The 25,450-nt window shown below is 41.0% G+C and overlaps 1 protein-coding gene across 1 annotated transcript in view; it reads right to left on the reverse strand.

Moving 5' to 3' along the window:
• Window positions 1–25,450, reverse strand: part of ANO4 (anoctamin 4) — a 398,627-nt gene that overhangs the window by 199,296 nt on the left and 173,881 nt on the right. Inside the window, exon 4 of the mRNA XM_057743345.1 lies at window positions 6,747–6,938. Within this exon, the coding sequence (XP_057599328.1) occupies window positions 6,747–6,938 (192 nt within the window). The remainder of the gene's footprint in view (window positions 1–6,746; window positions 6,939–25,450) is intronic.

Below are 25,450 nucleotides of genomic sequence, written 5' to 3' on the forward strand. Positions count from 1 at the left end.
TATAAAAAAATAATCACTTGCTCCCAGCATCTTACTGTGCAAGGATCATATAGAGCATTTTATATGAATGAATTTATTTGGTGTAACAACAGTATATAGGATTGCCAGATATAACACATAAAAACACAGGGTGCCCAGGTAATTTGAATTTCAAATAAACCAATAATTTTTTAAATCATAAGCGTGCCCCATGCAATATGTGGGACATACTTATACCAAAAGATACTTGTTGCTTGGGCTTCCTAGGTGGTGCAGTGGTTGAGAATCTGCCTGTCAATGTAGGGGACACGGGTTCGAGCCCCACTCCAGGAGGATCCCACATGCCTCGGAGCAACTAAGCCCGTGTGCCACAACTATTGAGCCCATGTGCTGCAACTACTGAAGCTCACACGCCTAGAGCCTGTGCTCCGCAACAAGAGAAGCCATAGCAATGAGGAGCCTACGCACCACAACGAAGAGTAGCCCCCGCTCACCGCAACTAAAGAAAGCCTGTGCACAGCAAAAGAAGACCCAACACAGCCAATAAAATTAATTAATTAATTAATTAAAAAAAAGATGATGCCGTACATTTAAAAAAAAAAAAAAAAGATACTTGTTGCTTATCTGAAATTTAACTGTGTCTTGTGTTTCATCCGGCAACCCTCACACCATGACATGGTTATTAACATTCTCATTTTGCTGATGAGGAAACAGATTCAGAGAAATTAAGTCATTTGACCAAGTCTGCGTAGCTATTAGGTAACATACGTAGGTTTAAAACATCTAACCACACAGCTTGCACTGATCACCAGTATAATGCACTATTACTGTCTCTTTCCTATATCTGGATAGCCATCCCCCCACCCTCCTGTTGAGGTCTTAGTTGACCTTGAAAGTCCAATTTGTGGACCATATGCCTTTGAATCCTTCTTAAATCTTTTCCCTTGTAAGAATGTTCCCATAAATATACTTACATCTCTATTCCAGCCCTTAATACAATGAATTCTATTATAGCAGGTTAAGTACAGGTCCCTGTAGTGAACATTCTTCCATATACATTTCCCTTTTGTAACATCACCACTATTTCCTTTAGGGAGAGTGTCTTTCCTTGACTGTGTGCAGCTGGGGTGGGAGGAGAAATCAGAGAGTCCTATCCTCCTATTATAAACTGAAGGGAGAGGCCTCCTCTGTCCTATCCTTTTATCTCTCATCACTGTCTTCCCAACCAAGGGAAAGGCACAGGGCTGATAGAATCTCTTCCAGGTCTTCAAAAACTGAGTCAAATGATGCAAAACTAAGAAAAATGGTAAAGGTTCATTTATTCCAGAAAGTCACATAGTCCTTGTCGTGGTATCTTTTCCTTTTCCAAGGCCAGTTCTCCAGGCTTTCCATCCATATCCTTCAGATTTAAATTCCTACTTTGCTTGGATTAAACAATTAGTTTCAGTTGTTTATAACCAAAGAGCCCTGACTGATGGTCTTTTTGGACATGACTGTGATCTCCCTAAGCTCTATGTGTAACAGAATTCTACAACATTCCAGCCCCAATGAGGTACCTCCAAATAAATATTTGTTAGAACACCGTAGGCACAAATGTTTGTCAACTCAAAGGGGCATAAATGAACTGAAATTATTCAGGACTGATGGCACAGACGATCTACACGATTTTCTTGTTCATTTCATACTAACAACCAGTCTGAGTGGGCTTTTAGAAAGCACTTTGAGAGTCGAGAATATTAACTTTGTAAAAAGTAGATGGATGACTGAATAGGCCTCACTGTAATGCACATGCTGCTTCTAAGATCTATGACTCACTGCAAATAAGAAACCTCAGTTTGAGAGCTCTTCTATAATCTCCCAACAGAGAATTATGATGCATTAGTAAAAGTACACTAAAAATAAAAGGATGGAATTGAAGTCACATCTATTTTAATGAGTTTTAAATACATATATTTTCAAAAACAGGTTTCTAATTGTAATTTGTTTAATATGATTTTTCTTAATTATAATTCTGTGCTAAAGAATTGATTTTATTTCTATTTTCAACCAATGGGCAATGCAAGTAGGGTTCAAGAATCTATGATAAAATTATGATAGATAAATGTAATGATGTGTATTTTAAGGTAAGAGCAGTGACAAGATATGCTGCTATCACACCATTAGGAAAAGTCTTCATAACATTTCTTCAAATGTTTATTACATTAATATCAGTAGAGGATGTCAAAGACTGACTCTTCTCTGCCTGGGTCAAACACAAGCAGAATATTCTATACAGTTCTGGGCACTGTATTTCCAAAGATGCAGTGATGAAATAAGACTTTTTCTAAGAGCAGAGTGAGTAAGATGATAAAGAATGTGAAAACCATGTTGTTGAAGGAAGCATTGAATAGGAAATGAATAGGAAATGTTTCAGTTGGCAAATAGCTCAAGATGAGTTTTTGAACAACTAAAAGATTATCACTGAAAGAATAGATTTACCCTGCATTACTTCAGAATGCAAACCTATAACCAATGTGTGCAATAGATTTCAACAAATCACAAATAATCAGCCTTTGATAAGGCTTCCAAGTTCTGTGGAAGTACTGGGAAGTGGAAGATAAGTTCTGACCAGTGGGATCTAGAAAGGTTTTTGGGAAGGGGAGGGATTTGGGTTACATTTTGAGGAAAGAGAAAGGCCTGAGAGAGATTTATTGAGGTAAGGGCACTCCAAAAAGAGGGAGGAGCTTGAACAATGGCAGAGAAAACCCTACTTGAGAAATAGGGCAGAGCTGTGGATAAAGTAGAACAAGGCAGGTTATGGAGTATAAAAGATATGCCAGGAAAAATAGAGAGGTTAAATTACAGAGGCTTCAAAAACTGGACTCACAAGGTTGTACCTTCTTCTAGATAGCCATAAAGATTTTTGAGCAGAGCAGGAATATTAATCATCTTTGGAGTGGTCTGGAAAAACAAGTAAAGAGAGCCACCAAAGGTCCCTACATCTGAAACGTTTGCACAGGGCCTTCCAGAATTCCCTTCCCATCAGTCTTTTCCCAGATTGTCCCCTTCACCTGCTTGCGCTAATGAAAGCCTGGCTCTTCCCAGAGGTCACAGCTTCCCTGTGGCTCTTCCCTATGCTACTATTTTTCTCCCACAGCCCTGACACCAAAGGATCTGGAGGAGGAGGTGGGGGTGTCTTTCTTGAGTCCTCATGCCACCTTCAGACCATCGTTCTTCCCTCTTCCCTAAACTCTCCCAGCCTTCAATCTCGGGTTGTTTTATTATATCACCTTCTCTCCAGCATCACTCCACCCACCTGTGCCTCACAGATCAGCTCCCTCATTTCCTGATGAGGGTAACTAGCTTATCGTCACTCTCCTGAAACTATTCAATTCTTGACAGTTTCAATATCTATTGTAGGTGATCCTTCCCAAACCCTAGCCTCTCATTTCAAGAATTCTTTCCTCCATTGATCTTGCCCTCCATCATATTTCACTCGCCAACTTCATACCCTACCCTTGACCTCGTCATTACTAATAACAGCAACGCCCCCCTTAGTATCAGTGCCCTGCATGCCACTCTCACTACCACCTCTTATCTTTTCAGCTCTTCTTCCCCTAACCTAACCTCAACACCCCTTAACGCTTCTGGGACCTCCAACCAAGTGATCCTATCAACTTTCCACTAAAACTCATCCCCCGGATGTCTTCACTCCCCTTTGTACCAAGCTTAAAACGCACGATCGACTGTTATCATCATCCTCTCCAGCATACCTTTGATTCCCTCTCTCTCTTTTCCTAATTCCTTGGCAAAAATCAAAACCCTGACTAAATATAACTCTCTATATTGATATAGTCTATGTTTTCACTCACATAGCTAAACAAGGTTAAAGAAAAACACACAACTATGATAACTAGTCCTACTTTAATTTCATGACCACGAACCTCAAATAGCCCTTTAATGTGGGCCGGCAACCATATTCCACCGTCTATACCATTGTACCATCTGCTCAATCAATCTCACTCCCTTCTTGTTCTCAATTATTACCTTCCTTCCCACATGACAGATAAAACTGAACCAGCAGGAAAAGAACTTCTCAGACCCTCCTCACATCACCAACATCCACTCTCCCTTCCCATCTGTTATCACAGATAAACTATTCATGATTCTATTGTGCCAACAGCTCTCATTTCTCTCACTGATCCTCACATCACAATTCTCCCCTCACCCCAATGCCATGAATTAACTGCTGGAGATTTGCTATTTTGAAAAGAAACTCTCTTGACCTCTCTTCCCTCCCCAGCTGCTGCCCTATTTCTTCACTACCCTTCAAAGCAAAACTGCTTTTGAAAAGTTGTCTATATTCTCAGTATCCAATTCATATGCTTCCATTCTCTCTGAAACCCACTTTAATCAGTTTCATCCCCACCACTTCACCAAAACTGCTCTTCTCAAAATTACCATCAATCTCCACTCTACTAAAATCAACAGCCAATTCTTATTCCTCATCTCACTTGACTTTCAGCAACATTTAACCTAGATAATCACTCCTCTCTTTGTGATAAACTTTCTCAACTTTCAAGAATCATAGTTTCTGGTTTCTTTCCAGCCTTGCTGGCCATTCTTTCTCGGCCTTCTTTGCTAGTGGTTTATGTTCTGACTTTTACTATTGGGGTACACCAGATTTCAGTCCTTAATCCTCTCCCCCTTCTCCATCTGGTCATCCCTTTCCCTGTCTTGGCTTTAAAGACCATTCACCTGTCAACAGCAGTCAGTTTTATATCTCCTTCCCAAACCAATCTCTCAAACTCCAAATATGTTTATCCTACCACCCACGTGATCTCTCCAGTTGCCCATAGACTTCTCATCTTGACCCCACTTCTGCCCTCAAATCCACTAAATCCGCTTCCCCTTCAATCTTCTCCATCTCAGTTGATACCAATCCCATTTACTCAAGTCAAAAACCTAAGTCATACTTAGCTCTCCTTTCTCTCTTATCCCACATCTAATTCATTGAAACTCCACTGGCCCAACTTTAAAATACATCCAGATTCCAAATTGTCACCACCACTGCTGCTACCCTTAGTAAGAGCCATCATGTCTTATCTGGATTCTTATGGTGGCTTCCTATCTGACCTCTCTCCTTTTACCCTCTATCCCTATAGTCTATCCTCAAATAATAGCCCAAGTAATCCTGTTAAAAAGAAAGTCAGATGATGGGATTCTTGCTCTATAATGAGTGGACAAGCAAGCTGAATGGCATGACCAGGGGTGGAAATGAATCACTCTGCATTTGGTGTAAAGGATGTACTGTGATGGGGGCAAGTGGACAGGAGAGATGCCGGAGGCGGGGAAACCATCAGAGTTACCTGTGAGATAAGTGAGATGAGAACCAAGAAAGAAGGCCATCATGGAAGCCAGGGAATAGTGCTTTGGGAAGAAGTGGTGGTCCATCCTGGTCAGGTGCATTGGAAGAGTCTGCTATTCACCACATTAGGGTAAAAGACGGTCACTAAGGGCCTCAAGAACATCCATGATGGAGTGGAGGAGGCAGAAACCAGGTTGCACTGGGTTGAAGAGTGGCTGGGAAGGCAGAGAGCAGAGCCAACCAAAGCAGATTACTCTTTCAGAAGTTTCACTCAGAAGGGAGGAGGAGAAGCAGCAGAAGAGAGAAAAGAATAGTGTCAAATGAAGATGATTAGAGAGAGAGAAGCTTGGGCCTTCTTCACAAAATGAGGGGAAAGAGCAAGGTCCAAGAGAGGAAAAGGGTGGCCAAGGCCACTGCTGAAGGATACAGGTGAAAGCTTGGTCAGGGACAGTGAGAAGACCCTCATTTTTTGAAAACCAGAGGAAAGTGGTGAAGGATGGGAGTAAACAGAGATATACTTGGAGATGCAGGGTAAGGGACCTGCAGTCATTCGGGCCCAATGGCTTGTGAGTTTCTCGGTGAGGTTAGGAAACAAGGTAATCAGCTGAGAGAAAGAAGACATGGCTAGAGAAGGAAACTTGACTTTAGTTGAGGTTGGGTGGCCACCTGCAAGGACATTACATAGAGGAGTCAGGATTGGGTGAGACTTATACTAAGTATCTTCTGAATTTCCTCACAATTTGATGTTTCTGTGAATCAGAAAAACAGTGCTCACTTGTTTTTCCTCGGCACCCAAAACAATGCCTGCCATTTAGCAGGCATTCAATACATTTGTTGAATGAATGAATGAATGAATGCTTAGATGAACCTCTCACCCGAATACTTGTAGTTGTAATGACCAACTTTGATAATAGACTCATTTTAACATGTTTAAGAGATCACAGGTGCTTCTCAGAGCCCTGAAACTTCATGTGACTCATCTTCTCCCCTTGCCTGAGCAGGAAATACAGGCACATAACTGAGGCTTCAAAGTGGGCATTTTCAGCTTGACTTTTTCCCTGGGCTGCCTTAGAGCAAATTATCAAGAAACTGGCCAAATCTCCAAATTGTTTTATTATACAATAAGTTTTTTTGAACTGAGCAAGTTTATTCGCTGAAATTTTCATTTAGATTCTGCCACTGTAAGTGGAATGTTGCCTTAACCTTTTCTGATACATCAAACTCTCTTCCTTCCTATTGTTCTTGGTGACATTTACCACTGACCGAAGTGAAAAGAGAGGGAAAACAAAGACAAAAACAAGACTCTTTTAAAAAGCAAGCTTAAATGGAAGCATGGCAGCATTAGATAATAAAAATATAATGCAGGCTGTGTCAAGTTGCTGCTAACACAGGTCCCTGTTGACCCTTCTCCATGCATTACCTGGGTGGAAGACTTTGGTTTTCCCATTAGTGATTCCAGAAGAGCTTGCCTCCATTTTTATTGACCTTCTGCCGGGTGGGAGTGAGGAACGCCTGACCACGGGCAGGCGACGTGACCCTGGGCGGCTTGCCACACTTCGCCGTTGGTGGATTTGCAAACGCTTTTCAGCCCCATGAATAGATAAACTTAAACCTGGAATGAGAAATAGCACCATTATATTGAAGAAGTCAGTGCAGAATGGCTAAAACGCCAAGCTATTTTCTGGCATAAAATCCAGAAAGCATTAAGTCACTGTTTAGAATTCTTAAGGGATGCTAATAATACTAGACTTGTGATCCCAGTTGATTCTCACATTACATTATTTACTGAACATCGTTTCATTCAAAAGTGGACAGCCTCACTTACTGTGACAAGAATTTTATAAACAGATCCAATAAAGTTAAATACTAAAATTACCTCTAAAATCCTGGAAAGTATGCACACAATTGGCATGCTGTTGTCAGGGGCGATAAGGATTAGAAACTGTTGTGATATCTGGAATTTCAATAAACATCAAAGAATTTTTTCCACGGTATTCATGTATAGGCCAGAGTTAAAGACTGAATTCACATTTACACCTCTGATAACCTTAGAATTACATGTATTTTATCTGGGAAAATTTCAAACATACTGAAAGTGAAAAGAATAGTACAATAGGGACTTCTTAGGTGGCACAGTGGTTTAGAATCCGCCTGCCAATGCAGGGGACACGGGTTCGAGCCCTGGTCCAGGAAGATTCCACATGCTGCGGGGCAACTAAGCCCGTGGGCCACAACTATTGAGGCTATGTGCCACAACTACTGAAGCCCATGTGCCTAGAACCTGTGCTCCACAGCAAGAGAAGCCACCGCAATGAGGAGCCTACACACCACAATGAAGAGTAGCTCCCGCTCGCCGCAACTAGAGAAAGCCCGTGTGCGGCAATGAAGACCCAACACAGCCAATTAATTAATTAATTAAAATTAAAAAAATAGCACAATGGACTCGATGTTCCTAACACCCAACTTCAATAAATAAAGATTTCCCCAAAAAGCAGAAAAAAAACTTTCCGATATTCACCTATTCTACTCCTTTTGTTGTTGATTTGCCTTTTAGGTGCCAGAGTAGTTGGAAGCAAATCCCATACTTCATGTCAATTTCATCAAAAACAGTAATGACTGCATTACCTTATAGCGATTCTATTGATATGGGTCACATCTGCTGATACATATGAATTATATCTAAACATTCTCAGTTCAAAAGATAAAAACACTGGGACTTCCCTGGTGGTGCAGTGATTAAGAATCTGCCTGCCAATGCAGGGGACACAGGTTCAATCCCTGGTCCGGGAAGATCCCACATGCCGCGGAGCAACTAAGCCCATGAGCCACAACTACCAAAGCCTGTGAGCCACAACTACTGAAGCCCGAGAGCCACAACTACCAAAGCCCATGAGCCACAACTACCGAAGCCCCCATGCCACAACTACTGAAGGCAGCGTGCCTAGAGCCTGTGCTCCACAACAAGAGAAGCCACAGCAATAAGAAGCTCACGCACCACAACAAAGAGTAGCCCCTGCTCACCACAACTAGAGAAAGCCCAGGTGCCGCAGCCAAGACCTAAGGCAGCCAAAAATAAATAAATAAGTAAATAAATAATAAATCTTTAAAAAAAAAGATAAAAACACTCATTTCACCACTGGAGGTTGATAAAATACCAATTCATTACTAAGAAAATGGTAAAAAGGAAAGAAGCAAGCATTTACCTTGCCTTTCCTTTACTAACTATACTTAAGCCAAATAGTTGATAAGACAAAGCTCTTCACTACAGAATTCCAGCTAATAAATTACTGATGGAAAAGAGAATTAGAAAATCATTTTAGAAGCTTCAAGTAAAATATGAAAGGTTGTGTGATTTTTCCAAAGCACTGTGAGGGACTTCCTAGGTGGCACAGTGGTTAAGAATCCACCTGCCAATGCAGGGAACACGGGTTCGAGCCCTGCTCTGGGAAGATTCCACATGCCACAGAGCAACTAAGCCTGTGCACCACAACTATTGAGCCTGTGCTCTAGAGCCCGTGAGCCACAACTACTGAAGCCCATGCACCCAGGGCCCGTGCTCCACAACAAAAGAAGCCACTACAATGAGGAGCCTGCGCACCACAATGAAGAGTAAGCCCCCACTCACAGCAACTAGAGAAAGCCTGTGTGCAGCAACGAAGACCCAATGTAGCCAATAAATAAATAAAATAAATTAATTAATTAAAAAAAAAAAAGCACTGTGAGGACAGAGCTGGAATTCAAACTCATGGTTGACTGAGTCCAGATCTGTTCTTTAAAAATAGCCAAGGAAAGGTGTTAGCCTTATTTGATGCCAAGCAGCCAGGGGGAACTTGTTAAGGAATCATGCCACCTGATGAAGGAAAGCTAAGCTTCACCAAATAGCAGATTTTTTTTTTTATTATTATTAAAAGCAAAATCTCAAGGGACCCCTCCTGCACTGCTGGTAGTAATCTAAATTGGTACAGCTACTATGGAAAACAGTATGGAGTTTCCTTAAGAAACTAAAAATAGAACTACCATATGACCCAGCAATCCCACTACTGGGCATATACTCAGAGAAAACCATAATCCAAAAAGAAACATGTACCACAAAGTTCACTGCAGCACTATTTACAATAGCCAGGACATGGAAACAACCTAAATGCCCATCAACAGATGAATGGATAAAGAAGATGTGGTACACATATACAATGGAATATTACTCAGCCATAAAAAGGAATAAAATTGAGTTATTTGTAGTGAGGTGGATGGACCTAGAGTCTGTTATACAGAGTGCAGTAAGCCACAAAGAGGAAAACAAATACCGTATGCTAACTCACATATATGGAATCTAAAAAAATGGTACTGATGAACCCAGTGACAGGGCAAGAATAAAGATACAGATGTAGAGAACAGACTAGACAACACGGGGTGGGGGGTGAAGAGGAAGCTGGGATGAAATGAGAGAGTAGCATTGACATATACACACTACAAACTGTAAAATAGATAGCTAGTGGGAAGTTGCTGTATAACACAGGGAGATCAACTCAATGGGTGATGACTTAGAGGGGTGGGATGGGGGGGTGGGAGGGAGTCACGGGAGGGAGGGGATATACGAATAAATACAGCTAATTCACTTTGTTGTACAGCAAAAACTGGCACAACAGTGTAAAGCAATTATATTCCAATAAAGAGCTTAAAAAACAAAAAGAAAAATCTCTATGAGTCTCTTTCTGTTTTGCTATGTACACTTGTTTGTATTATTTTTAGAGGGGTTACCAGTTGGGAGAAGGAACGGGTATGGGATTAAGAGATACAAACTACTATGTATAAAATGTATAAGAACAAAGGACAGCACAGGCAATTACAGCCATCATCTTGTAATAACTTAATAGAGTATAAACTAAAAATACTGAATCATTCTGCTGTACACCTGAAACTAATATAACGTTGTACGTCAACTATATTTCAGTAAAAAACAGGAAAATCTCTTGAAACCTGAAGGTATGAAATTTAGAGTTGGAAGTTACCTTGGCGGTTAGCAACTTCATCTGGTGTCCCACAGAGATGAGGAAATGGAGTGTGGTAGGGTAAAACAATTGGTTTACATGTTATCAGTCCACGGTGAGAAGTCTACTACAAACCCAGAACTGAGGGAAATTAAAAGCCTACTCAGAGGTAAATTGTAAATCAGCAATCATGGCTCATGTCCAAGGTATGGAGAGTTACTTTAAGTTTCCCCAATAGTGAGGAAGTTTGGGATTGACATGTATACACTGCTATGTTTAAAATGGATAACCAACAAGGACGTACTATATAGGACAAGGAACCCTGCTCAATATTATGAAACAACCTAATTGGGAAAATCATTTGAAAAAGAATAGATACATGCATATGAATAACTGAGTCACTCTCTTGTACAACATTGTTAATCAACTATATACAAAATTAAAAATTAAAAAAAAATTTCCCCACGTTGGAGAAAAGGGATGTGACTTGGGCCAATTTGTAAATTGTAATGAATTTTAAGAGAGGATGATTCAAATCAGAATGAAGTTTGGTCAGCCAATGAAAAAACAACAATACAAAAAAAGACCCAACAACAATAAACAAAACGTGTAAGAGAGATAAACCTGGGCAGTGCCCATCCAGGCAACAGCCTCAGAGTTCAAGATTTCCCAACGCACAGCCAGACAGTGCTGACACACTATCTTCCTCTCCTTTACCCACTGGACTGCCCTCACTCTGACAACGCTCACCAGACGAGCTTCGGATTAGGATATGGCTTCCGGGCCAGGCAGAGAGTAATCCCACGAGTGTTCCCACCTCCACGGCAGACAGGGTTCTTTCTCGGTGTGGATTAACAAGCCGGCATCCTGGGTTTCCACACATCCACCTCCTTATAAATTACTTAGCACAGGCTGCCCTGGGATCCGGTTTCTAAGCTCAACGCTGGGAGCCTGAGACGTGTTCTTGGGAGATTCACCCCGGTAAGACCTGCCATGCTGGGTGGCCCCTTGGGAGACAGCCTGGCAGCTTCCTCTCACAGTGCTTTGCTCTGATGCTCAGCTGCCTGGGTAACTGTGAATCTCACTCCTAGGTATCTCTCCATGGGCAGGACTAGCACTACAGCATCAGCCTGGCACTCTTCCATCTGCCATGCTCCCTACCACCGTTATATGTTCCACATTTCCAGAGAGGTGCAAAACAAATATCTATAGAAGCATCAAGACTCCATAAGATGGGAATTCCCTGGAGGTCCAGTGGTTAGAACGCAGTGCTTTCACTGCAGTGGCCCAGGTTCAATCCCTGGTCAGGGACCTAAAATCCCGCAAGCTGTGAGGTGCAGCCAAAAAAAAAAAAAAAAAAAAAAAAGATTCCAGATAACAGATGAAAGGGCTGAGAGCAATGCTTTAAGTCAACATCAGATGGTACATGCAGTCTCAGTCTGCAAATACGAAATAGATGGCTCTCCCCAAACCATTTCTTCTTGTCCCTTTTGCCAAGGATTATTGGACAGAAGGGACCAGGATTGTGACTCAGCGTGGCACTTCTAGCTCTTATATAACTCCCCTCAAGGAAGCACAAAATGACAGAAATAAGAAAAATTACACAGTGGAAATAAAGGGCACAAGTACTTGATATTGTTGAGCCCCTTGTTAAAAAATCTAATGATGTAGATCATGGGGAAAATGTCAAAAATAAAAAAGAATTCATGAGTATTACCAGGAGAGGATGGATATGAGGAAGATGGGTATGTTATAGGGGAATCTGGGCAAAACCCCTGATGTCTGAGCAAATTCATCTGAATCCTCCAAGAATTAAGAATTTTCAGAGGCACAGATGAAGGGCTTGGACCTTCATCTCCTCATACAGTGGCTAAGTCAACGAGGGAGAGATGTGTACACAAATAGATAGTACACAAGACAGCCAATATACTCCAGTCTCACATGAAAAGCTAATATTTACAGGAGATTCAGAAGTCACATCTTCAGAAAGGAACTGTCAGTCAATAAATTGCATCATCCAATTTGTTCTTAACTCCTTTGGAAAAAAGTGTTGACACTGATTAGCTATCAAATGCCAGGCACTGTGCTCAATATTGATCATTACGTCATTAATGCCTCATCCCAACCCTAAAAGACAGAATGCATTTCTACACTTTATAGATGGGAAACCCGAGGCCCAAGAGGTGAAGTTACTCATCCAAGGCCACACAACAAGTGAGTAATGAATTTTAACTCTGATCTTTTCCACTACAGCCTGTAGCCTGAGAAGTAAGATACCAATACATAGGTGAATTGTTTGAAGTCTGTAGTGGTTCTGAATAACTTAACAAGGCAGGTTGGAAGGTAGAGTATGCTGACACTCCTTTGACCCAAACTCTTAGGAAACCACCTTTTCCCTCGCTTTTCCATCCACCTGAACTGTCCCCCTGGTTCCTGACGAGCTATCAAACGCTTCATCAGTAAGAACCAGTGAAACTGCATCTTCCTCCTGAAGCCCTTCCAGCTCCTCTGGCCTACGGTCAACACTCTGGTCTCTTTAATCTTGCCATTAGCCTCGATCACGCATTGGCCTTGTCCTCTCAGTCACCTGCTGGCACACGGATGTCCCATTTCTCCATCTAGCTCCTGAGTATCTAGGGACAAGGATCACACAGTGTACTTCTGACTCCTTCCTCAGCTCCGAACAGAGCACATTCCATGCAGAGAGGGGGGTGACAATTCCCCTTCAGCTCCTTCTCCCTCTGCACATTGCGTTCTGCATGGTGTGAAGGCTCTGTGGGCACAGACAAAGCACGGAGTCAAGAGCTGGTCAAGGAGATGACATGGAGCACGTTCACCTGTGCAACACATTTTTTTTTAAATAAATTTATTTATTTTTGGCTGTGTTGGGTGTTACTGTACTGTATCCTCTAGTTGCCACTAGCAGAGGCTACTCTTCGTTGCGGAGTGCAGGCTTCTCATTGTGGTGGCTTCTCTTGTTGTGGAGCATGGGGTCTAGGCCACACAGGCTTAGTTGCTCTGCAGCATGTGGGATCTTCCCGGACGAGGGATGGAACCCGTGTCCCCTGCATTGGCAGGTGGGTTCTTAACCACTGCGCCACCCGGGAAGTCCCATTTTAAATTTCGTGCTTCCTGTTTTATTACACCCTCATCCTCTTCCCTAGACTCCTGGAGGCCTGAAGCTCGGCTGCATCCTTTAGCTTCAGCACCACTTCCTCTCCCACACAGCTGAAACGATGGAGCCCAGGGGACGTCAAGTTTCTCATCTTTCCTCCCTTCTACCTCAACATATCTTTTAAAAATGCCTTTTCCTCTCAAGACCTATCACTTACCTTACTTGATAAAAGATCCAAAGTCAGAACCTTGCGAAACACATACCTTTAGGGAGGAGAAGTATGGCGTGTGGTTACAATGCGGGTGCTGGAGTCAGGGTACCTGGGTTCAATTCTTGGCCACACCATATACTACCTATTCTACCTAGTGCAAGTTATTTGTTTCATGCCACAGTGCACTAACCTACAGTGCACTAACTGTGATATTCACAGTTTATACCTCCTAGAGTTGCTGTGGGAACGAAGCGAGTTAATACCTAAGGAGTCTCCGGCACTGTCCGGCACACACAAGCTGCCCGGTACGGTCACTGTCAATGCCTTCCCCTCACTCTTCATTCCCACCCCTTAGGCCCTACCATTTAACACTACTGCCTCTGTTCATCTGCTTTTAAACTCCTGCTTTGGTTTCCATGACATTTAAGCTTCCTGCTATCTCTCCTAGCTCTAAGCTCTCTTTCCCCTCCTGTTCCCAAAGGTGGGGGTATTAGTTTTCTAGGGCTACTGTGACAAATTACAACAACTCTGGTGGCTTGAAACAACAGGAATTTATTACCCTATAGTTCTAGAGGCTAGATGTCTGAAATCAAGGTGTTTCTCGGGGCTGTGCTTCCACCAGAAGCTCTGGAGGAGGAATCTGTTCCTTGCCTCTTTCAGCATCTTACGGGTGCCGACATTCCTTGGTGTTCTCTACCTTGTGACCACATCACTGCAATCTCTGTCTCCATAGTCATGTCACCTCCCCTGTGTCTGTGTCTATCTCCCTCCGCCTCTTTCTTTTAAGGATGGCACTTAGGGCCCACTTGGAAAATACAGGTTAATCGCTTCATCTCAAGATCCTTAGGAGCAAACTTGCCTGCAAACAAGATCCCAGCTAGAAACTCTTTATCCAACTGTCACATTCACAGGTTCCAGGGATTAACATATGGAAGTCTTAGTCAACACAGTGGGTACTTCCCAAGGTTTTGATGTTGGTCTTCTCTTTCTCTCCATCCTCTCCTGTACTCTGCGTCTCCAGCTGTCAGCTTGTGTGGTCATCTTCCAAGTCATTCTTACTTTGCTCTACCTCCTAAATTTCAAGCCCACCTTTCCTACTTGGCCTGAGTTGTCTCCTGATGGGTCCACAGAGCACAATAAATGTTTAATATCCTGATAACAAAACAAAGCTTAGATTTCTTTTACGCTCCTCACATATTTTCTTTGTTTTCAAAAATTCTAGCTAAAACATAAGTATTTTTCCCCCAAAATATAATTTTTCAGTGGTCTTGGTTTCTGGCTCACTTTCAAGGTGCAATAGTTCTGGCCACACTGGGTGGTAGAAGTGTGCCTGTGTAAAAGTGATTTGCTTTCATCTAAATGTCATTCCTGTGATTCATAGGAGCTTTGTGCCACAGGAACACGTGTAGTTCTGTCGATGTTTTACAACTTGCAGCAACAGCACCCATGTGTTGCATCACTCCTTGTCACTTAGATCATTTACTTTTCAAGGCACTGAAGAACTATGTTTTGAATGTCATCACCACGATCTAAACATAAGACTAACCTATTCCCAATTAATAAAAAAAATAATCTGTGGAAGAGGATGTTTATTACTAGTTTTCTTTTTTTTCCTCAGATTTAATTACAAAGTAGAGAACAAATCCATCTCAAGAGGCCTGATAAGAGGCCCTGATACAGCCCCACCTTCCTCCTTCACACCAGGTCCTTGGGCATGTGATGTCTCTTTCTGTTTGGGCTTCCTGCATTGGAACAGGCTATCTGATGAGTTGGCACCCATACATTACACAAATCCGGCAGTACCAACATATCAAAACCAGGAAGGAATTCCTGCCAAGTTACTGTTATTTGTAATATTTTGACAGTTGTCTGTCTAAAGCCACATTACTTTGGCATTCAAGCACTTTGAAAAGAGACAAAAATGCTAAGGACTAGATACAATACTACCCAGACTTCACTTTTGGTTCAATGTCTATATGAAGAATTCATAGAATCAGAAAGAACATGAGCCTGAAAGAATATTCAACCAGCATTACTTAAAGTCAAATAAAGTGCTGGGGATAAATTACCAAGGTTTTTCTCCTCCAAACCCACCTTTAGATTCTTTATAGCCTTTTTGGTAATTTCTCTCTCTCCTACAGCTGGGGCTGATTTCGAGTCTCCTTTTTTTCCCCTTACTACAGAGTTCTTCTAAAAGGACTTCATTTTAGGAAACTGCAGTGACAGAGTACATTACTACCCCCAATTCTTCATAATTTCTCTCTGCCATGAGACCCATCAGTGCTTCCCAGTAGAAAGGGAACGTGTGTTCCCTGTTGTGTTGATTTTGTACTTGGTCATTACGACTTGCTTCAGCCAAGGGGATGTCAGTGGACATGAGGAAAGCAGAGATATAAAATGTGCTTGCATGGTGTCAGCTGAGTTACTTCTTCCCTGCTCTGGCACTTCTGAGGGCCCCCTACAAGTTCTGTCCCTATCAGGTGGTCCCTTTCCCATGGCTCGCACTCTGCTGGGCCCTAATGCTATCTTTGCCTCTTTAGACATGGTAAAGGCTTCCTACTGTTGGTAGACCCAGGGTGCTTCACCACCTTTATTAATTTCCTTAACCCAACCACTCTTTGCAACATAGAAAGTCCTTTTATTAAAATCTGCTCATTAATTTGAATTGTTTTTACCTGAACCTTGATGATTAGACTCTTGAAAATCCCTCTCTTCCAATTTTAACAGTTAAAGATTCTACATTCTCATAACTCAACAGCATCACTGAAAACTCCTTTGGAAGCGCGTTCTCAAAAACTTCATGTTTGCTCTCCTTTACTTTTCTTCCCCAAGATTTTCTCATTTGGGGTCATTTTTTTCTTCACTACTCTGAAGGCTAATCTAAACTCTGAATTTCCCACTTCACCTAATCCTGTGATATTTAACTTATCCTAAATCTTCACCACATTTTCACTAAGGGAAACTGAGAGAATGGCTATGGATTTCTGGTCATCTCATGAAAGTTTAAGAGTTTTCCTTGTGTTTCATACCCTTAGGCACAAGGTACTCCCCGCCCCCCCCCCCCCCCACACACAGATAGAAAACTTATCAAAAAACTGTCACTGGTGATATTTAAGGATGTGAACAAGATGGATGCAGGCAATTATAAGTATGTAGCTTGAAATTAATACCTTGGAAAAGAGTTCTTTTGAGATCTTCAATTATTTCTTTTTAAGAAGCCAGTAAAGCACCTCTGCTTTTCCTAAAACGAATTATTTGATATTTTTTCATAATAGAGTAGCATGGTTAAATGTTATCACATCCCAGGTACATAGAGTTGGGGGCAGGCAACAAAAATAGCTAAGTAGAAACTAGGTATCTACTTCACATGGGTGAAACCCATGCGTGATAAAAAAAAAGTATACACTGAAATTCCAAATTTCAGTGGAACCACTTACTAAATATTATCAAGAGAGTAACTTAAATAGTATAAGAATATTATTCCGTAAGATCCTTGGACTCAACTTTGTAACTTACCTTGGCAGTCAATAAAATGCTTCTAGAAGTGAAATCCAAGATGGTTTGTATCAGTAACATCAAATGATAAGCATTAACCCCATGAGGGAACAGTGCTTTATGTAAGATTTTGGTCATTTGGCAAGTGAATAAAATCTAGTTTAAAAGAACTTTTTACACAATAATTTATTTCTACTGACAACTAGTGAGCCTTACACCACACTGGGCCCAATGACAGAAATAAGCATGATGAAGGCAGAAGTTGTGTCTGTAAGAGGAGAACGCTGTCACAAGGAAACAAGCTATGCAGAAGTAACTCTGATAGAAGGGAGATGTGAAAGTTCCCTAAGGGAGGTACAGTTCAGACTAGGTACACTCCAAGTAGAAAGAGGACTCGGCACACTTCTCCTGTAGAGCCAAATACTACATTTTGTTGGTTTTGCAGGCCATATGGTTTCTGTTGCAATTACTCAACTCTACTATTATAGTCTCAAAGCAGCTATAGACAATATGTTAATGAATGTGTAGCTGAGTTCCAATAAAACTTCCCTTATAAAACTGGGCGGTGGGCTCAATTTGGTCCATGGGTAGACTTAGAAAGTTGGGAAGAAGGCTATCAGGGAAGGTTTCACAAAGAGGGTGGTATTGTCACTAAGCCTGGACTGCTGGGCAAGTTTCTAAAAGGCAGAGATGGAGAGAAAGAGCACGCCTGGCAGCAAAGGCATGAGGGCATGAAGGAACAGAACCAACTCAGGAAAGGAAAAGGTGTCCAGTTTCAAGCATGTGTAAAATGTGTGAGCAGTAACATTGGCTGTTTAGACCTAAAGTAACGATCTTGACAACTTTTGTATGGAATTTGTTAAATTTTAGAGAATTTGTAAAGAGCCTTGAATGTTACACTAAGAGTATAACCTTCATTTTAATACAATGGGGAATCAGTGAGAGTATGTGAACAGGGTTGGGTGGGGGATGTCATCAGAGCAGAGACTTAAGAAGACTCCTCTACTTCATCTTGGGCAATAGGCCAAGGTAAGCGTCATAGGGGCCTGGATCAGAGCAGCAGTAGGAGGGATACAGACAGACTGAAAGTAGATTGTGTAGAATTTGATAACCTTTTTGATGTTTAGGGATGAGAGGAAAATCAAAATTAACTTTGGATTTGAAGATAGTAACAGAAATAAAAACATGGACGGACTATTTTGATAGGCAAGATAGGCAGCTTTGGATATGTGGGGTCTCTGGCTCCCTGGGACATCCAAATAAAATGCTGGTTCAACACTGCTGGAAACAGAGGTGTGGAGTTTAGACATGCTTCTGGCTAGAGTTCTTTGCTAGAGACAAATGAATGTGGAAGCTCTGAGAAAGCCTGTAATTTCTGGAGAAGAGAGAGATCACAGATAAAATTCTGGAGGGAACTTCTAGAAGGAGAGTAACCAAAATAACAGCAACAACAGTCAGCATTGGTTGGGGGTTTACCATGTGCCAAGCATAGTTCTAAGAGTAATAAATATATTACCTCATTTAAACACTGTGTCAATCATACATGATACATACATACTCTTTATCCCCATTTTACAGATGAGAAAACCGAGGTATGGAAATGGTGAACAACTTATCAAAGGTCACATATAAGTGGCAAGGTCAGAATTTGAACCCAGGTAGCCTGGCTAGTCTACCCAGCAATGCTACTCTCAGCAAGAGAAGGAAATCAAGGCGACTGCGTGCTAAAGGAAGGCCAAAGAAGATGTGGACTGAGAAAAGTGGACTGAGACAGAAATGGATGCCAAAACACAAGAAGCTAAAGAGTGAGAAGAACAAAAGCAGTGCAGACAGTGAATCCAATACACAGAGTTCACATCCTGTGGCAGACAGAATAATGGTTCCCCTAGAACACCCAAGTCCTAATCCCTGAAACCTGTGAATATGTTACTACATATGGCAAAAGGGACTTTACAGATTTGAATGAGGACTTTGATTGGGGAAAATTATCCTGAGTTATCCAGGGGGACCCAATCTAATCACATGAAGGCTTAAAAGCAGAGAACCTTTTGTGGCTGGAGTCAGAGAGATGCATGCTGATGGCTCATGGAAGGGGCCCTGAGGCAGGAATGTGGCAGCTCTGGAAGCAGGAAAAGGCAAGGAAACAGATTCTCCCCTAGAGCCTCCAGAAGGAGCACAGCTCTGCTAACAATTCGATGGTGGCCAAGTGAGACCTGTGTCCAACCTCTAACTTGCAGAACTTTATGATAACAAATTTGTGTCATTATAAGCCACTGAGAGTATGGTAATTGCCACCACAGCGAGAGAACACTAATTCAGGTTCCCATCTCTCCTTAATCTGACTCATCTTCTCAATAGTGATTCTAAGACCCTGGAGCATCAGCCCTTTCCAGGCCACGACCATTGACGATGGACCTTCCCCAGAGTCAGCATGAGCTCCCTGACATCCAAGGCAGTGCACTGAGGGACTGGTGAAGGAGGGAGGTAGGTAAGCTGGCTCTATCTGAATTTTCTTAATCAACATTTAATTTAACTGACCCTGAAACAAATGCTACTTGGAAGAGGTCTAAAAATCTTTTGAAACTAACTCCAGAATACAACCCACTAATTATTTACTGATTACAGCTCTATGCTAATAATGGTGCAATTAGATTTTTAGCCATATGATATGCTTCTGTAGACACTTTGTTTAACAAATGTTTAAAAAACAGCGATGAGGAAGCGGCGGAGCTGTGGCAGACGGGAGGGAGTGAGAAACATACGGAGGGTCCGCAGCACAGCTCAGCGTTCCCGGACCGAGACATCGATCCGCGGCTGAACGGAGGGTCCAGGAGCGGGAGCGTGGGAACCGGAGAGCTGGTGCAGGACTGAATATTCGTCTAATCCAATACTTGGACATTAGTCTGAGGCTTGGACAGTCTTCTATAAACACCTCTATCACCAGGACAAGCAACCCCAAAAGCTTGGACAACCATGAGGAAACAAAGAAACACCATGCAGGCAAAGGAGCAGGAAAAAAACCCACAAGACCAAATAAATGAGGAGGAAATAGGAAAAATGCCTGAAAAAGAATTTAGAGTCATGATAGTAAAAATGATACAAAATCTCGATAACAAATTAGAGAAAGTACAAGAAACAGTTCATAAGAACTCAGAAAAACAAACAGCAATGGATAACAAAATAACTCAAATTAAAAATACTCTAGATGCTCTAACCAGCAGAATGACTGAGGCAGAAGAACGAATAAGTGAGTTGGAAGATAGAATGGAAGAAATAAACGCCACAGAGCAGGAAAAAGATAAAAAAATAAAAAGACTAGAAGACAGCCTCAGAGACCTCAGTGATAACCTTAAACGTACCAACATTCGAATTATAGGCATCCCAGAAGAAGAAGAAAACAAGAAAGGGTCTGTGAAAATATTTGAAGAGGTTCTAGTGGAAAACTTCCCCAACATGGGAAAGGAAATAATTCACCAAGTCCAAGAAGCACAGAGAGTCCCATACAGAATAAACCCAAGGAGAAATACACCAAGACACATATTAATCAAACTAACGACAATTCAACACAAAGAAAAAATATTAAAAGCAGCAAGAGAAAAGCAACAAACAACATATAAGGGAAAACCCATCAGGATAACAGCTGACCTTTCCACAGAAACTCTGCAGGCCAGAAGGGAATGGCAGGATATACTGAAAGTCCTGAAAGAGAGAAACCTACAGCCAAGAATACTTTACCCAGCAAGAATCTCATTCAGATTTGAGGGAGAAATCAAAAGCTTTCCAGACAAGCAAAAGTTAAGAGAATTCAGCACCACCAAACCAGCCTTACAACAAGTGCTAAAGGAACTTCTCTAAGTAGGAAACACAAGAAAAGGAAAACACCTACAAATACAAACCCAAAACAATTAAGAAAATGGTAATTGGAACACACATGTCAATAATCACTTTAAATGTAAATGGATTAAATGCTCCAACCAAAAGACACAGACTGGCTGAATGGATCCAAAAACAAGACCCTTCTATATGCTGCCTACAAGAAACCCACTTCAGACCAAGGGATACATATAGACTGAAAGTGAAGGGATGGAAAAAGATATTCCATGCCAATGGAAGTCAAAAGAAAGCTGGAGTAGCAATACTCATATCAGACAAATTAGACTTGAAAGTAAAGACTATTAAAAGAGACAAGGAAGGGCACTACATAATGATCAAGGGATCCATCCAAGAAGAACATATCACAATGGTAAATATCTATGCCCCCAATATAGGAGCACCTCAATACATAAGGCAAATGCTAACAGCTATAAAAGGGGACATCGACAGGAACACAATTATAGTGAGAGACTTGAACACCCCACTTACATCAATGGACAGATCATCCAAACAGAAAATCAATAAAGACACACAAGCTTTAAATGACACATTAGACCATCTCGACTTAATTGATATTTATAGGACATTCCATCCAAAAACCACAGACTACACTTTCTTCTCAAGTGCACACGGAACATTTTCCAGGATAGATCACATCTTGGGTCACAAATCAAACCTCAGCAAATTCAAGAAAATTGAAATCATATCAAGCATCTTCTCAGACCACAACGCCATGAGACTAGATATCAATTACAGGAAAAAAACTGCAAAAAATACAAACACATGGAGGCTAAACAATTCACTATTAAACAACCAAGGAATCACTACAGAAATCAAAGAGGAAATCAAAAAGTATCTAGAAACAAATGACAACGAAAACACAACAACCCAAAACCTATGGGACGCAGCAAAAGCAGTTCTAAGAGGGAAGTTTATAGCAATACAGTCCTACCTTAAGAAACAAGAAAATGATCGAATAAACAACCTAACCTTACACCTCAAACAACTAGAGAAAGAAGAACAAAGAAACCCCAAAGTGAGCAGAAGGAAAGAAATCCTAAAGATCAGAGCAGAAATAAATGAAAAAGAAAGGAAAGAAACCATAAGAAAAATAAATAAAACTAAAAGCTGGTTCTTTGAGAAGATTAACAAAATTGATAAACCATTAGCCAGACTCATCAAGAAAAAAAGGGAGAAGATGCAAATCAACAGAATTAGAAATGAAAAAGGAGAAGTCACAACGGACACCTCAGAAATACAAAACATCATGAGAGACTACTACAAGCAACTATATGCCAATCAATTGGATAACCTGGAAGAAATGGATACATTCTTAGAAAAATACAATCTTCCAAGACTGAACCAGGAAGAAATAGAAACCATGAACAGACCAATCACAAGTACAGAAATTGAGGCAGTGATTAAAAATCTCCCAACACACAAAAGCCCAGGACCAGATGGATTCACAGGCGAATTCTATCAAACATTTCGAGAAGAGTTAACACCTATCCTTCTCAAACTCTTCCAAAATATTGCAGAAGGCGGAGCACTCCCAAACTCATTCTATGAGGCTACCATCACCCTGATACCAAAACCAGGCAAAGATGTCACAAAAAAAGAAAACTACAGACCAATATCACTGATGAATATAGATGCAAAAATCCTCAACAAAATACTAGCTAACAGACTGCAACAGCACATTAAAAAAATCATACACCACGATCAAGTGGGGTTTATCCCTGGGATGCAAGGATTCTTCAATATACGCAAATCAATCAACGTGATACATCATATCAACAAATTGAAGGATAAAAACCATATGATCATTTCAATAGATGCAGAAAAAGCTTTTGACAAAGTTCAACATCCATTTGTGATAAAAGCTCTCCAGAAAATGGGCATAGAAGGAAATTACCTCAACATCATAAAAGCCATATATGACAAACCAAAAGCCAACATTGTTCTTAATGGAGAAAAACTGGAAGAATTCCCTCTAAGAACAGGAACAAGACAAGGGTGTCCACTCTCACCACTGTTATTCAACATAGTTTTGGAAGTGTTAGCCACAGCAATCAGAGAAGAAAAAGAAATTAAAGGAATCCACATTGGAAAAGAAGAAGTAAAATTGTCACTCTTTGCAGATGACATGATACTATATATAGAAAACCCTAAAGACTCTACCAGAAAACTGCTAGCACTCATTGATGAGTTTAGTAAAGTAGCAGGATACAAAATTAATGCACAGAAATCTCTTGCATTCCTATACACTAACAACGGAAGAGCAGAAAGAGAAATTAAGGAAACTCTCCCATTCACCATTGCAAACAAAAGAATAAAATACCTAGGAATAAACCTGCCTAAGGAGGCAAAAGATCTGTATGCAGAAAACTTTAAGACATTGATGAAAGAAATCAAAGATGACATAAACAGATGGAGGGATATACCATGTTCCTGGATTGGAAGAATCAATATTGTGAAAATGACTGTACTACCCAAAGCAATTTACAGATTTAATGCAATCCCGATCAGATTACCAATGGCATTTTTCACAGAACTAGAGCAAGAAATCTTACGATTTGTATGGAAACGCAAAAGACCCCGAATAGCCAAAGCAATCTTGAGAAGGAAAAATGGAGTTGGTGGAATCAGGCTTCCTGACTTCAAACTATACTACAAGGCCATAGTGATCAAGACAGTATGGTACTGGCACAAAAATAGAAAGGAAGATCAATGGAACAGAATAGAGAACTCAGAAGTAAGCCCAAATACATATGGGCACCTTATCTTTGACAAAGGAGGCACGAGTATACAATGGAAAAAAGACAGCCTCTTCAATAAGTGGTGCTGGGAAAATTGGACAGCAACATGTAAAAGAATGAAATTAGAACACTTCCTAACACCATACACAAAAATAAACTCCAAATGGATTAAAGACCTACATATAAGGCCAGACACTATCAAACTCCTAGAGGAAAACATAGGCAGAACACTCTTTGACATACATCAAAGCAACATCCTTTTTGACCCACCTCCTAGAATCATGGAAATAAAATCAAGAATAAACGAATGGGACCTCATGAAACTTAAAAGCTTTTGCACAGCAAAAGAAACCATAAACAAGACTAAAAGGCAACCCTCAGAATGGGAAAAAATAATTGCCTATGAAACAACGGACAAAGGATTAACCTCCAAAATATACAAGCAGCTCATGAAGCTTAATACCAAAAAAGCAAATAACCCAATCCACAAATGGGCAGAAGACCTAAATAGACACTTCTCCAAAGAAGACATACAGATGGCCAACAAACACATGAAAAGATGCTCAACATCACTCATCATCAGAGAAATGCAAGTCAAAGCCACAATGAGGTATCACCTCACACCAATCAGAATGGCCATCATCACAAAGTCTGGAAACAACAAATGTTGGAGAGGGTGTGGAGAAAAGGGAACTCTCCTGCACTGTTGGTGGGACTGTAAGTTGGTACAGCCACTATGGAAAACAATTTGGAGGTTCCTTAAAAAACTACAAATAGAACTACCATATGATCCAGTAATCCCACTCCTGGGCATATACCCAAAGAAAACCATAATCCCAAAAGAAACTTGTACCATCATGTTTATTGCAGCACTCTTTACAATAGCCAGGACATGGAAGCAACCTAAATGCCCATCAACAAATGAATGGATACAGAAGATGTGGCATATATATACAATGGAATATTACTCAGCTATAAAAAGGGATGAGATAGAGCTATATGTAATGAGGTGGATAGAACTACAATCTGTCATACAGAGTGAAGTAAGTCAGAAAGAGAAAGACAAATATTGTATGCTAACTCACATATACGGAATCTAAAAATGGTACTGATGAACTCAGTGACAAGAACAGGGAAGCAGATACAGGGAATGGACTGGAGAACTCGAGGTATGGGAGGGGGCGGGGGGTGAAGGGGAAACTGAGAAGAAGCGGGAGAGTAGTACAGACATATATATACTACCAACTGTAAAATAGTCAGTGGGAAGTTGTTGTATAACAAAGGGAGTCCAACTCGAGGATGGAAGATGCCTTAGAGGACTGGGGCAGGGAGGGTGGGGGGGAATCGAGGGGGGGGCGTCAAGGAAGGGAGGGAATATGGGGATATGTGTATAAAAACAGTTGATTGAACCTGGTGTACCCCCAAAAAAAATAAAATTAAAAAAAAAAAAACAGCGATGAAATGGCATTAAATTACATGGACTTTGAAATGTAACTTTTAAATGGAATTTACAATGATTATTTCAAAGGAACAATGGTTATTTATATGATTTGAATTCTAAAGTTGATCTTGACTAATTTTAGTGCTAAAATTAAATTTCTGATAGAGTTAATAGTTAATGAAAAGCCCCTGGCAACAAACTTATATTTTAAGGCCCTTTTGAAATGCCCTAAATTATTGTTA

This window comes from Hippopotamus amphibius, chromosome 7 (assembly GCF_030028045.1).
Source record: "Hippopotamus amphibius kiboko isolate mHipAmp2 chromosome 7, mHipAmp2.hap2, whole genome shotgun sequence".
Classification (NCBI taxonomy): domain Eukaryota; kingdom Metazoa; phylum Chordata; class Mammalia; order Artiodactyla; family Hippopotamidae; genus Hippopotamus; species Hippopotamus amphibius.